Source organism: Vicia villosa, linkage group LG7 (genome assembly GCF_029867415.1).
Source record: "Vicia villosa cultivar HV-30 ecotype Madison, WI linkage group LG7, Vvil1.0, whole genome shotgun sequence".
Classification (NCBI taxonomy): Eukaryota; Viridiplantae; Streptophyta; class Magnoliopsida; order Fabales; family Fabaceae; genus Vicia; species Vicia villosa.
Window position 1 is genome coordinate 106,504,231 of NC_081186.1, and position 16,229 is coordinate 106,520,459.

Genomic DNA, 16,229 nt, shown 5'->3' on the forward strand with positions numbered 1-16,229 from the left:
TGGAAAGAAGATTCCATCTTATCGTTTAAACATGAGAATTTAACAAAATTATAGGAGTATATGACATCTTTCAATTTTCATATTTCCTTAATACTAAAAATATCCTGTCAAAAAATATCAATTTTTTCAACAAAATTTCTGACATATTAAAGATTTTTGGTATGTATAAATTTTTTGATGTTTATTTAAAATTTTTGATAAGTTGTAATTTTTTTGAAAATTTCCGTATTGGAAATTTAGTTGAAAGGAAAAACTTTTGGTACTGTATTAATTCAAAAAAATTTAACAATTAGAATTTTATCGACAGTTTTGTAGGATCGTGATTTTACTGACAATTTTGTGTGGTCTAGAATAAATCCAAAGTTGTATAAATAGGGGTATATGTTATAGAGAAATACATCTCAAAAAATGACTATTCCTCAATTTTTTATTAAGGCAAAGCCTATTTCAACGGAGACAGTCCTCCTGTTGAATTCAAGCTTCCGGATGGCGCCACATCTTTTGCCAACTTGACATACAAGTTGAATGAATTGCTGCCTGATAGCGATAACAGAAGGGTGAGAAAGATTGAATTGATAGTAATGGAATGGTGAAATACAATCTGATTGAGTCGAAGACCGATGAAGATGTGGCAACTTTGTGGAAATCATTTTGTCGTACGACAACTAAGGGGTCGATTGAGTTTGATGCGCAAATTCCAAGATTTTTCGACGACATAATCAAGATGCTGAAACGTCCAGAATCACCGGATAGTACCTAGATTTCCATGTTTAGTTATTTTTAATTTAGTATTGATGTATTGCCTAATGTAATGTTCATCTTTGAATCGAAACATGTAATCGCCAAAAGATTATGCAATAAAAAGTATTGTGATAAGTAGTATGAGTCACAAAAAATACAAAAAAAAATACAACTATCAAATCAAAAATCTAAATAGACCCTTCATGGGTTATGTGTGCTAGACGAGGTAATCCTGTAAAAACCTCACCATCCGGGTTTATCAAAGCTATGAGGCTATCCATAATAACAAGGATCAATTGAAGGTCCACATGGTCATCTGTGTCTAGTGGAGGTGGTGGTGGCACCACGTCGTCAACCTGTACCTCAACATAAGAATCCCTAGCATCAGAAGCCCCCCAGCATTAGAAGACCCTACTGTCAGAGCATCAAGCCTCCTCCTATACTCAACAACACTGCCATGATAAGCTTGTCTGCCCTTCCATCTCCTCTCACGTGGAGCATCCTCTAAGGCATGATGCACTCTCCTATCGCCGATGTGGGGGAAATGCTCATATATCCAAACTGAATAAATAAAAACTAATTAATTTCACATACAACAATTAAATTAAAACAATTAATAAATCCTAGTATACCTGTAATAGACTTAAATTACCAAAAAACTGTTTGGTCTTAGGCACAATCACAACTCCAAGTGTCGTATAAAGCATGGCCAATGCAACTACTCTCCAAGTCCATCATGGAGCTTCTAGGCTACTAAACAACTACAAGTATCGAACATCAATATAACTGTTTGACTTATCCGTAAAGAGAGTGCATGCCATTAAATGTAGCATGTACGCCCTAGCAGCACTCTCATACTTCCCTACCTCCACAAGCTCCTGGTACCTGTCCCGTAGCCAAGAAATCCGAAGATGAAGTCCCCTGTTAAAAACAAACTCTTCTAGCACGGCCTCCTCAGCGACTTGCAGATCCTCTATTACCTGTAGCAATGATGTCTCCTGGTTAGCGACAGGACCTTTAAAAAATCTATCGGCGACGGAAAAATGAAACAACGAGGAGACATAATCCAAAGTGATATTCATCTCTCCAAATGGAAGATTAAAGGAAGATGTCTCCGAGTGCCACCGCTCAACAAAAGTAGACATAAGGGAGGTGTCGAGCATGGTCAGTGAGCAGTCGGCAAACTCTGTATGATTGAAATCATAAACAATATGTCAGACCTGCTCAGGCATCAGACTCAGTGGGAAGTTCTTCAACTTCGAACCGTGTGAGATGCAACCTTCAGGGTCAGACGTTCATGTAGGAAACAAAATTAAAAAAATTATTAGTAAACGTTCAACACATCACAGAACCATAATAAACATTTTACAATTAAAAAATATAACATATATACCTCTTCGCTATACTCTTTATGCGACTTGGTCAACATACCCTGTGAGAACAGATCGATCACTAGGTCCTCTTGAAAAGGCTTCATTTGTGTAAACATATGGATTTGTAGAAGCACGAGCGATGACGTTTGTATTAGTAGGCGTATCATCGCCGGCAACAGGAGGTGTGAGAGGAATGAGAAACACCTCATCAGCATCAGGAACTTGCTCAGCTGACACATGAACCTCCTCAACAGCAACCTCTTCAAGAGGTACCTCATCAGCAATAGGTACAGGTACCTTCACAGCTGCAAGTACCTCCACAATAGCAGGTACCTCCACATTAATAAAGACTCTAGCAGCGCAGCATCGGAGTGCACGAAACTGGCCATGCGTCTGCTCAACCATCTGTTTCTGGTGAGAACTGGTCAGAGCATGTCATCTAACCCGTTGTTGCTCTATCAGTGATCCTATTGGCAATGGTGTTGCTCTTCCCTTTGGTCCTCTGGAAAAAAATGAAAAAACGAAAAAAAAATCAGTGAAAGAGAAGGTAGCAAAAATTTTTAAATTTTTTTAATTTTCTAAAAAAAATTGAACTACCAGAAATTCAGAATTTCCGGCAACATAACCTCCCAAAATACCATAATTGTTGAAATTTCTAGTAAGAAATTCCAGAGTTTCTGAAAATTTCGTGAATTTCTCCCGGAAATTCTGAAATTTTCGTGATTTTCTCCCGAATATTCCCACTTTTTTGATATTTTACTTACTTTTTCTAAAGAATTTTTGGTATCAAGGGAAAATTTCTGAAATCGCCTTGGAGTTTTGAAATTTTCACTTCGTTTTAGTAAATTTGGCAAAATGGTGAAAACTGTGTGTAAGGTTATTATGGTCTTTTCGTGCCTTTTGATGGGGTGTCAAGTACAAATCAGAGGGTGGTAACTTAAATGCTCTTGGAACAAGGAACAAGTACAAATCAGAGGGATGATGATCATAAGGGTGGGTTAGACAGAGACACGAGATCTGAGGGATGATGATCGTGAACAAGTACCTCTAGTATATGTTCATTATGTCAAGTACAAATCAGAGGGATTTATTCTTACCATGTCTAAAGAAGAAGATGAAGGAGAATTAATTAGCAGGAGCTAGAGAATAGAAGGTAATTGATACCATGTTGAAACTTAAGAAGCATTACCATGAATCTCTTATTCATGTATTCATTAATTTATTCAAAAAATTGAATATACAATTGGTTAGTTTCTCAGCATTACCATGTACCAAAATCCTAACCAAATTCAACCCACTCCTAACAACCAATCCTTACTAACTAAAACAAAATACATAACCAAAATACAAAATTGAGCTTTTCATAACAAAAAATTTAAGAAACTAAAAGGGACACTTGTAATAGAGATTAATTAGTATATTCTAAACACCAAATTAAGAAATTAAAAAATTCAGCACCGAGTTGATAGAAAAAAAAAGACCCCTAGTGGAGCATAGCCAGCCACCATGTTTCAACATAATATGAGTACTAAATTGTAAGAAAAATATTAGTAATTATTTTACTTATATACAGCAAGTAGATAAATAAAATTATTTTAAATTTTAACTATTTTTATTAATTAAATATATTTATTATTTATTTAAAAATATTGATTGTTACAAAAAAATTGTTTGTAATTAAATTTTAATTTTTTTATCACTGCTTATTTTATATAAAAATTAATGAAGAGTTTTTCTTATTAACATCAACCAATTAATAACCATTTTGCAACTGTCTTTGAAAAGATTTATATAAGATACCTTTTTTTTTTCTCTTCATTTTTTTCCCTCTATATTTCTTTCATCAATGAAACAAAATATAAATAGAGACTAAATTGTCTCAATTTATTTAGAGACTAAAACTTGTTTTTTTATTTATATATTTTGTAAGAAATAAATTGATCTCTTGATTTTTCTTAATGACTAAAATAAATCTTGACTACAATTTTGTATTTTTTTTTAAGTTTACTTTTTAAGAGAGATGATTATTTTTTTTAATTATTTATTAATAAATATCAATAATTTATTTACATTAATACATAAATATAAATAAATATTGTCAATAAGAACTGAATCTTAGAACAAAGTTAATTTATTTCAATCATAATATTTATTTTTATTGTATATCAATTTAATATTATAAAAATTAACATAAAATATTTCAATCATAATATTTATTTTTATTGCATTATCAATTTAATATTATAAAAATGGACAAAAAAATTTCAACAGAGCCTTATATATATATATATATATATATATATATATATATATATATATATATATATATATATATATATATATATATATATATATATATATATATATATATATATATATATATATATATATATATATATATATATTTTGGTTACACAGAGCCTTATATTTTATAAGTTAGTGGTAGTACATATTTTCAACACATCATTATCTCTTGTTATTTGAGTTTAAAATCAATCTCACTAAATTAGGAAAGTCCAAAACATTTTAGCAAGAACATGTAAGCTTCAATGAATAAAATATCAGTGTCAAATAATATGTTACCATCATTTTTTGTTTCCACAACATATAATAACAATTCAACACCTATGAACAACAAAACACAGTACAAAAAGTTCCACAAACCCAACCAGACATAAACTTTTCAACAATAATCAATTAGTCAAACAATATTTGCCGGCTAAGTTTTCAAAACAACCTATCACATTCTTCAACACACAAACTAAATCTTAAATAGTATATACCAATCTCCAATATAATACAAAAACAACAAGTTAACCACACAACATAAACAAGAGACAACCTCGTCTCCTAGTTGCCTATGTTAAACCATTTAAAAAATCTCAATAAAACATCACATCCTCCAAACCAACAGCACACAAACAATTAGAAAATTCCCTTATTTGTCACTACTTGTTAATGTAACATAACACCTCTATTATATGCTAAATGTTTTATTTTATAAGTACATGTGAGAAACTGTTGAACTTCAAAACTTAAAAGTCTTTGGTTCTATCTTCTATGATCTCTTGTTTTTGGTCAATGATCCAATACTATTAACCTTTTCAAACCCTTTGATATCTTGAAAGTTTTTTTCTTTTTTTTTCATCGTCGCGATGATTATGGAACCAAACCCGACTTCAGATCACATTCTTGACTGGCTTGAAGGTTCGGTTTCGTTCTTTCCGTCGTTCTTGGATGATCCGTATAACAGCGGTTACATCCAAGAGTATCCGTTATGGGATCAGAGTCAAGATATAAGGAGCCAGTATCAAACTGATGTGATTATTGATTCTTCTAATGCAACAAACAGCGCGAACAATGTTGCTGCTGCTAGTACTACTACCACGAGCGCGACTTCCCTTGAGCCTAATAGTTCGAATAATGTAACTTTTTCTGATTTACCGAAGAAACGAAATGTTGATGATGAGTCAAGTCTCGAGAAACAATCACGAAGCCAGAAGAACAAGAGAGTCAAGAGGCGTGTGATGAATGAAGGTGATAATGGAGATGCGGGTCTTGAAGGGACAGTGGTTAGAAAATCTGGTGGGAATAAGAAAGGTGCTGCTAAGGCTAATGGAAGTAACTGTAACAATGGAAACAATAAGGATGGTAGATGGGCTGAGCAGTTGCTGAACCCTTGTGCTGCAGCAATAACCGGAGGAAACCTGAATCGCGTGCAACATCTTTTATATGTTCTCCATGAGCTAGCTTCACCTACCGGTGATGCTAACCACCGGCTTGCAGCGCATGGTCTCCGAGCGTTGACACACCATCTGTCTTCATCTTCGTCGTCTACCTCTTCAGGGACTATAACTTTTGCATCTACCGAGCCGCGATTCTTCCAAAAGTCGTTACTGAAGTTCTATGAGGTTAGTCCTTGGTTTTCCTTTCCTAATAACATAGCAAATGCTTCCATCCTTCAAGTTCTAGCTGAAGAGCCGAATGATTCGCGCGCTCTTCATATCCTCGACATTGGAGTCTCTCATGGTGTGCAATGGCCGACTTTTCTAGAGGCCTTGAGTCGTCGACCTGGTGGACCTCCTCCTCTGGTTCGCCTCACTGTGGTTACTGCTTCATCGACTGAAAACGACCAAAACATGGAGACACCATTTTCAATAGGTCCATGTGGTGATAACTTCTCTTCGAGACTTCTAGGTTATGCTAAGTCCATAAATGTCAACCTGCAGATAAACAAGCTTGATAATATTCCATTGCAGACATTAACGGCTAAAATTGTTGACGCCACACCTGATGAGACCTTAATCGTCTGCGCTCAATTCAGGTTGCACCACTTGAATCATAACAATCCTGATGAAAGAAGTGAGTTTCTGAAAGTGTTGAGAGACATGAAGCCTAAAGGGGTGATATTGAATGAGAACAACATGGAGTGTTGCTGCAGTAGCTGTGGCGATTTCGCGGCTAGATTCTCTCGACGAGTGGACTACTTATGGAAGTTCTTAGATTCAATCAGTTCAGCATTCAAAGGCCGCGAGAATGATGAAAGGAGAATGATGGAAGGCGAGGCTTCGAAAGCATTGACAAACCAGCGTGAGATGAACGAAATGAGAGAAAAATGGTGTGAAAGAATGAAAGAGGTAGGGTTTGCAGAGGAAATATTTGGAGAGGATGCGATTGACGGAGGTCGAGCTTTGTTAAGAAAGTATGATAGTAATTGGGAGATGAAACTCGAAGAAGAGAACAATACAAGTGTGGGACTATGGTGGAAGGGGCAACCTGTTTCTTTCTGTTCTCTGTGGAAATTGGATAAACAACATTGACAGCATAGTTTGTTGTTGGAGTTCTGTGTAGAAGTTACATGTGACATTGTAGTGCTTCCTTATCCTAAATTTTCAACTATAAAAATGTCTGTATGATTAAGAGAGCTGCAAATTATTTAATTTGATGTCTGTTTTTTAATGTTCCATTAAGGCTCAAGCATTACAGTAAAATTCATGTTCAGTTTGTTTAGAAAGGATTCAACTCTGAGTAACTTCTCACTCTAAAGAAAATTAAAGAACTTCAAGTATTAACAAGAATCAACTAAGGAAAATTTCATTTACATTGATTTTGCAACAAAAACAGTAGATATTCGACTTTTCTCCCTAAATTATGCCACCCATTTTCGAGGAGGAGTTTAAACTCTTCCGGAAAAATCTGATAAACCTGATAAATTAGAGAAGTTCATGTCTTCATATCAAATTCGAGCAAAGGCATGTTTTCACTAAAATGATAGATCTATACAAGTATATAATGCATCACTCGTCATCAACAGGAATGGAAGGCTCCTGCCAGAGTGAATGGAAAAACCAGCCTGTCTACTCAAGATTCGAAGATTCGAACTGAATCCCGAACCTCCTGACGACAAACTGGACACTTGGGTGCCACTTCACTTTCAACTGATATAGCACACCCTTGGCAACATACAAGATGCCCACATGGAATAAAAACAGAACGCCTTCTTCTCATCAGACATATAACGCATAATTGTCCATCTGGAACATTTTCAATATCGTCGTCATCTAGCTGAGAATCAACTTCAGTGATTGTTTGCCTTTGTTGTTGGAGCTGCCTTCGTTGCTTCCATTGTTTCCATCTATTCCAGTTCCTGAGAAAATGAACATTTGTCCACAAATCAATTCTAACAACTAATAACAATATTATTTTAAATCACTCGTGCATTTTTTATCATCATCAAAATTAAGGCCGTCAATGGGTGCCAAACAAGTTACACAATTCCTCCATTGATTCATTGTGTCAAAATTTATCCAACCAAAGTCACAGAAAATTCTGAAGTGATTAATGGAATCAAGTACACAATAAGTTTAAAGAAATTGGTCAAGAAAACCAACATACCTCATAACTGCATAGCCAATGATCCCAACTGACATTGAACCAAGAACAATGCCACTCCAAAACAGTAGTCTTGTTTTGAAGGAAAGATCTACAACCATCTGATTTTTACTCAAGTCAGACCTACAGAAAACATGAATCATTTGCTGATACTCGAGTTATACCATATCATAAATGCACTAAAACATGCAACAGGAAGGAAAAAACATCAATAATTCGGTATATCCATCATAGTGCCGCAATTGCGGATATTTGATAACACTGTGCCACAATTAGGCGGCTAGGGGCAGACCACAATGAAGGTGGAATTTCCAACAATAGTCTAACAATAAACTAACATTTCCCATAATACTTTTCCTACAGGACCACCATCAGTAAAGAAAAGGAACAGCAGTAAGTTACCTAAAAATGTAACAATCCCTACTATGATTACCTAGCGTATGCCAAATACTAAATTGAACATGGTTTCCAATGATCAACATTTTAACAGTTTATTTCAAATAAAAGAAACTTACAGAAAATACGGAAGATCTTCACAAGACTTGATTTCAGCAATTCCATTTCTTAAACTGCAAAGGCCTACAGCATTGATATCCTTCCCCAAGGGAAGAATTTTCTCTTCATCAAGCAGTCCAACCTGCAGAAAGAAAACATTATATGTTTACATTTCAGTAAATCTCATATACCCAAAATCAACAATCTCACAAGAGACCGAGCCAGAGAGGCAAAATTCCAAAATCAAACTTATAGTGAATATTAACATACCATATATTCATGCCCAAAAAATGCTTGCAAGAGAGTATAAGGAGGATTTATGGGTTGCAATTTGTGATAAACTGTTGTAAGAGGTAAAGGATGTGTCGATCCATCCATGTTGACAACAACATACTCGGTATTTGACTGTCGTCCAACATCAATGAGAACAAAAGGGACCTATAATAAAAATATAGTTATAATAATGACTGTCGTCCAACATCAATGATAAGAAAAAAGTCCTATGACATAAACTAAGATATTCTAAAATATTATTAGAAGTTTTCATATATTGTGCTAAGTTCATCTTTTTCACTCGTAGCATGCCCTGATCAGCAGGATCCTGAAGTTGAATGAGCCAGAAATTCTATATACAATAAGAGCCACAAGTAACAAAATCATGCATTACCTTTCTTAAGGATGTGGACTCTCGATGTCTCCGAGATTTTATAAATACGGCTCGAAGATCAGAAGTCCATCCAAATAAGCCTTTCCATTCGCTGTATATACACTTCATGACGATAAATGATAATTAGTCTTCTAATCAAACCCTAAAATGGCAAATACTGAAATACCAAACCAAATAATCCAACAATTCTAACCAAACAAACAAAACCATAAAACAGTTACCGTTTGAGTTCTTTGAAGAACAACCCCTCTATCACCAGACTCCCGAGAAATCAAAACACCCGGCCACAACGCTTTCCAACTCCCATCCACAGCGGACTTAGCATCAACAGTACCACGGACAATCACAATTCTCCCATCGCCGGAGCCTCCGTCATCCTCCGAGACGTTGTCTTCGAGGAGCGAGCGTAGGTCGGAGACGGAGACGGAAGGAGCGTGGGTGATCTTCCGGAGAGCGGCGGAGGTGAGGGTGAATTTTTGAATGGTGCGGACGGCGACGTAGGCTAGGGATAAACCTAAAACGGCACCGTCGAAGGATAGGGCTATGTGGGAGAGAAAGGAAACTAATACTTGGTCTTGAGAGGACATTGATGATTCATAAGGGTTGAGTAGAACAAATTGTGTTTGCAGAACACGATGTTGCAAATTTTTAAGAATGAGCTGACAGTTTAGTGATACTTTAATGAAATAGTTGAATATATATGTTTATTTTACCTTTAAAAAAACTGATTTTTTTTTTTTTTTTAAAAATGTTTTTAGGAAATAAAATTAAAAATTAAAGAAATTTAAATTAATAAATATATATTATTTAAAATTAAAACATACTTGAAATTGAATTGTATAATGAATGAAGTTTTTCTTCATCTATTACTTTTCAATTTCTGAATCAAAATCCTTCCAGGTTTGTGAGCTCCCTCTGTTAGGTGTTTTGGCTTTTTCGGTTAGTTTCGTTTTTGTTTTCCTTGTGCTTTCTTCTCTCTTTCGTTTTTGTCTCATTTTCTCTATTCAGTATACTCCCCTGCGTTTCTGCCATGGAAATAAAGAAAAATAATTTCTCTAATATCATAATGAAAACACCCATGGAGGCGGAGCACATAGGTCTTCATATGATGAATTACAAAGTGTTTTTCATGAATTACATGATGAATTTTTTAATTACAAAGTGGTTTTTATGAATTACATGATGAATTTTTTAAAAAAATTAGAAAATGTTCAAAACAAAAGAAAATTATTTTAAATTTAGAAAGCGTGGCTAATGAGACAAAAGTGGAATTAGAGAAAGTAAAAAATTCTACATGCAATAAATATAAAGATCATGAATACAAAATTGTTGAATTAAACCAAGTGATTAAGAAATATGAAAAATGCCAAATTGGTTTGGAAAATGTGTTAGTCAAAGATATTCAAGCAATAAATATGGATTTGGCTTTTCTAATTTTGATAAACCTAGTATAAGTCAAACTATTTTTGTAAAGGCTATTAGCAAATTCAACAATAAAGAATCAAAGAAAGAACATGTTGTAAATCATCATAAAAGGTCTTATGATAGAAATCATTTGTATGTCTATAAAAAGAATTATGCTTGTAGACCTATATGCTTTTATTGTAATGCAAAAGACCATACTTCTAATGCTTGATACATAAGAAATTATGATATTCTCCATGGTGAGTATGTATGGGTGAGGAAGAGATCTAACCCAAAAGGACCCAAAGAAAGTAACTTTTTAAAATTTTGAGTAACTTTTTAAAATTTTGATATACAAAATTATAGTAAAATGATGACCCACCTCCACTAAACATCACCACAGAGGTTAATGATGAGAACAATAATATGACTATAGTGCCTACTGTAACAACCCAGACCCCTCGCAAGACGCTCCCGACACTGTCACCTCACAGACTTCTCTACTCCCTCACTAGTAGAATTTTTGCCTTTCGTGGGAATCGAACCATGTACCCTGGGGTTCAAGTACATGTTCAATCCATTCCCACTACCACTTGAGCTACTATCCCAATTGGTAGTGGGAATGGAATTAACGTGTACTTGAACCCCAGGGTACAAGGTTCGATTACCATGAAAGGCAAAAAAACTATACTAGGGAGGGGGCTAGATAAGATCGTGAGGTGACAGTGTTGGGAACGTCGAAGGCTCGGGCTGTTACATAAAAAGAAGTGGTAGTGGGAGTGGAATGAACATGTACTTGAATCCCAGGGTACATGGTTCGATTCCCACGAAAGGTAAAAACTCTACTAGTGAGGGGGGTAGAGAAGATCGTGAGGTGACAGTGCCGGGAACGCCGAAAGCTCGGACTGTTACACCTACCAACCTGCCAACTTTACTTCCATCGTCCGTCTTACCATAAGGACTACTTCTGCAATTAATTTATTGATGCACCAAACTTATCATCTTCAGGTACATCATATCATTTGTCTCAATACTTATCTTGTTTAAAATTGTCTCGTTTCCACAATCATTTTTGTTATATATCTTAATACAATAACTAAACCAAAGTCGTTTATTGAGCCCAACAAATTTGAGAGTTGAAAACAAGCTATGCAAATTGAATTTGCACCTCTTGAAAAAATAGGTACATGGGACATCGTGGATCTACCTCCAGATATCACAACAATAGGTTGCATGAGGATAATTAAAACCAAATTTCACGCAAATGGCTCACTGGAGAGGTTTAATTAAGGCCAAATGGTTGCTAAAGGCCACAACCAAATAGAAGGGTTGAACTATTTTGACAATTGACACATAATCCCCAATGGCAAAGCTAACTATATTCAGACTGGTCGTTCCAATCGCTTCCATGAGTAATTGGTTCATTCACCTTGGATGTGAATAATTCATTTCTCCATTATGATCTCCAAGAATATATTTAGGCTGACTCATTTCTCCATTTTGCAGAATTTGATAGGATCAAAGCTATATTACATAAATAATTCCAAAAAAAAAAATTAGGCTGACTCAACTACTTCCTTGGCTTTGAAGCGACCCACTTAAAAACATGCATTTCCCTATGCTAATGAAAATACTATTGAGACCTAAATTCTGACACATGCCTCCTTGGTGCAAAACCAGTCAACGCTCTTGCATATCCTTCCATCAAGCCCTTCCATGATGACAGTTCTCCCTACCATGACATAGATGTCCATCTAAGATTAATTGGAAAAATACTTTACTTGATAACAAGCAAGCTAGATATCACTTTCATCACTAAAAAATTTAGAAAATTTCTCAATCACCGACTAGCACCCATTTCAATGTAGAAACTAGAGTACTTGGATATCTCAAACATTACCTTCTTCAAGGTTTATTTTTTCGAGATATTCATCACTTCACTAGATTGGTTTTTTAGATGTTGATTGGGCTAGTTGTGTAAAGAGCAGAAGATCCATATTTGGTCAATGTTTCCACCTATGCAAGTCTCTCATTTCATGGCGCACAAAGAGTTAACTAACTATTTCTAGGTCATCCTCATAAATTGAGTACCGTGAATTGGATACAACAAGTTGTGAGCTCCAATGGCTTCTGTATTTGCTTGAAGGCATCAAATTCTCATCCTCCAAATTGCATGTACTCTACTGCGACAACCTAAGTTCCATTCATATTGCAACAGATCTTGTGTTTCATGAGCACACAAAATACTTGAAGATTGATTGTCTCCTTGTTAGAGAGAAACTACAAGTTGTACTACTTAAACTCATACACGTCTCTTCCAAAAACCAACTTGCAGATTTCTTCACCAAGCCACTCTTATGTCAACCATTTCACTTACTATTATTCAAGTTGGGGATGATAAACATATGTCATCCAAATTGTAGGGGATATTACTCAAGAAAGAAGAATTTGTTAAAAGTTAGTTATACTAATAGCTAACTTGTTATTGAAGCTTTTCTTTTATATATAGTAAGCTAATTAGTTACTTAAAGATGAAACTTTCCATTATTAGCATGTGTTAGTTAGGAGATAGTAAGATATTACTAGAGATTAACATTATGTACAACAATCATACCATACCTAACATATACTCTCCCTCCCTTATAAATAGCCATTGTAATCATTTATTAAATCCTAATGAAGTATATCACTTAAAGAATGAATTATATATATATATATATATATATATATATATATATATATATATATATATATATATATATATATATATATATATATATATATATATATATATACATATATATATATATATATATATATATATATATATATATATATATATATATATATATATATATATATATATATATATATATATATATATATATATATATTGGAATTGACTAAAATATGTGTTTTAAATAAATAAGATTTAAAGCTTTAATAAATATAAATTGATCGATATTGACTAAAATATGTATTTTAAATATGACAATATGTTTTTTTTTTGCTCTAGCAATTAAAATATAGGTGATTTATTCAATGTTTTAAAATTCGGACCGACTATCGATCTGATCAAGCTATTGGGTCATTAGGTTATTGATCAGATCGGTGGGTCATTGGTCGGGCCGCATGACTTCTAATAATGTGAAAATATAAAAAAAAAATTATAACATAATTTTTTTTTCAAAACGTTTGTTAATTTATAGTATTATTCTATCGTATGATTAATTTTTTAAATTTTTAAATTTGTTATATTATTATATTTGTATGATTAATAATAAATAAGTTCAATAAAAACTGGATTAGACATAAATGTTCTAATAATAGATTGTATAACTCTACACCAAATTAAACATTAAGCCTAATATATATATACAACAACAAAACTGTCATTTATTTGTTTAATAACAAGAATATGGAACACTTATAATAATGACACATATAAGAGAGCAGTTACAAATATAATTTTTAGCTTCCCAAATTAATAAAGAGTTTATAAATCCAACAAGACTTCACAATAATTCAAAAAATAATTTACGAATTCCCTAATTAAAGTGTAACTGTTATAAGATATACTACTAGTATTTAGACCCGTGCGAGGCACGAGTTAAATATTTTCTAAGTAAAAAATTTAATTTTAAAAACATTTATAATTTACAAATTTTACTTATAGTTAGATTACCATTGTATAAATTTTATTTATAGTTAGATTATTATTGTATAGATAATATGTCATTGTTATTAATAATATACATAAAAAAGTTTACTTAACTAATTTTTTTTTTTAAATTATAAAATAATTTGGGCATTTCTAATTTTTTAAAATTTTGTGTAAGTTTAAAAAAAAATTAACTCGTTAAATAATTGTATCAACAATTGATTTTTCACACTTATAAAAATATTTGCAAATTATTCCCGTTTATAAAAATAATTATATCATCAGTTGACTTTTTCCTATTTATAAAAATATTTATAACTTATTACAGTTTATAATAATAATTGTATCAACACTAAACTTTTTTATGTTTATAAAAATATTTGTAACTTATTCTCATATATATATATATATATATATATATATATATATATATATATATATATATATATATATATATATATATATATATATATATATATATATATATATAATTGAATTAATATTTTAAATGTCTCCCATAAAATTAATTAATTATTATTTAATTGATAAAAATGATATATGATAGTATAAATCTTTAAATTATATAAAAGATCAGTTTAATAAATATGTATTGATACTGAGAAAGCTTGCAGAAGAAGGAAATCAAAAAATAAAGAAACATCAAATCTATTTGGAGGATGGAGGGTTGCACAACATTATTGTAAATAGTAAATAATTATGTTAAAGTAATGATTACAAAAATATAGATAAAAAATATACTATTAAAAATAACAAATAAAAATATGTCAATTTGTGCTTGTGATCTAAATATGAAAATTGTATAGTGTAGAATTCTTTTATTAATTTTTAAAGAAAATTTGTGTTAGTTCAATAAAATTAGATATACAAATTAAGTAGTCACGGCTCATTGTATTGTTTATTTTAATAGAAAAAATAAATTAAATAATAAAAAGTTAAGTATTCTCGGTCCCTAGGGCATATCTATTTTAAGTAGTCTCGTTCCGTAGAAAATATATAAAGTAGATCTTTTATTTAATACATAATAAAATAATTGAATAAAAAGAATGACAAATTTGTGTTTTTCATAAGAAAGTTGTGTTTTTCATACATCCTAGGGCATGTCTATTTTAAGTAGTCTCGTTCCGTAGAAAATATATAAAATAGATCTTTTATTTAATATATAATAAAATAATTGAATAAAAAGAATGACAAATTTGTGTTTTTCATAAGAAAGTTGTGTTTTTCATACATCATAATTCTCTCATGTCTAAAATAAATATTTATAGTAATTTTAAGTATAAATACAACTTGCATAGGTATATAATTATGTCTAATTTCAATGTATATTGCTAATAATAAATTTAAATATATCATAAATATTAGTAAGTTGTATTTTAGTTTTAGACTAAAACCTATTTTAATATGAATTTATTAAATAATAATATATAATAATATATGTTTTGTATAATAAAATTATATCATCTCATTCACTAAAACAAAGCAAAAAATGTCAAACTCTATTAGCTTCTAAAATAATTTACTAACACAAATAAAAAATGACTCTTATGATATTTGAATATAAAAATTTAAATGTAAATTTAGAATAAATGCTAAAATTTTATTATAAAAAATGATAACATTTTTTCATGTCAATTTTATTTTTGCTTGTATCATATCATAATATCATATACCATTTTAAATTAGATATATGATATTTTTGTTTAAAAAATTATAAAAGAAATCATACTTAGTTGATTGAATCAATTTTTTTAAAAGCAAATTGATCTAGTCTAAAAAATTAACTTTCTAAATCAAAAATAAATTTGAAAATCAAAATAAAATAAAATTAATTAATTTAAAATAAAATAAATTAATTTGATGTTCTATTAGTAAGTACTTATATTAAACATATATAAGAAAATAAAAAAAATGATGGACTATAACATATTACCTTTTTAAAATTAATCATATATCAAAATGGTCTTATGAAAATTGT

The 16,229-nt window shown here is 31.7% G+C and overlaps 2 protein-coding genes across 2 annotated transcripts; one reads left to right on the plus strand and one right to left on the minus strand.

Annotated features, from left to right (window-relative positions):
• The first annotated feature begins 5,100 nt into the window (after positions 1–5,100).
• On the plus strand, positions 5,101–7,069 carry LOC131616424 (protein NODULATION SIGNALING PATHWAY 1-like). Its single transcript, XM_058887754.1, has one exon. It carries the CDS (start codon positions 5,270–5,272, stop codon positions 6,932–6,934), a length of 1,665 nt encoding a protein of 554 aa, XP_058743737.1. The 5' UTR covers positions 5,101–5,269; the 3' UTR covers positions 6,935–7,069.
• A 113-nt stretch (positions 7,070–7,182) lies between these two features.
• Positions 7,183–9,833, minus strand: LOC131616425 (E3 ubiquitin-protein ligase SPL2-like). The gene is made up of 6 exons (XM_058887755.1): positions 9,390–9,833; positions 9,169–9,270; positions 8,772–8,939; positions 8,522–8,643; positions 8,010–8,129; positions 7,183–7,761 (listed from the first exon to the last, which is right to left on the minus strand). The coding sequence occupies exons 1-6, from the start codon at positions 9,753–9,755 to the stop codon at positions 7,476–7,478; spliced, it is 1,164 nt and encodes a 387-aa protein (XP_058743738.1). The 5' UTR covers positions 9,756–9,833; the 3' UTR covers positions 7,183–7,475.
• Positions 9,834–16,229: the final 6,396 nt, after the last annotated feature.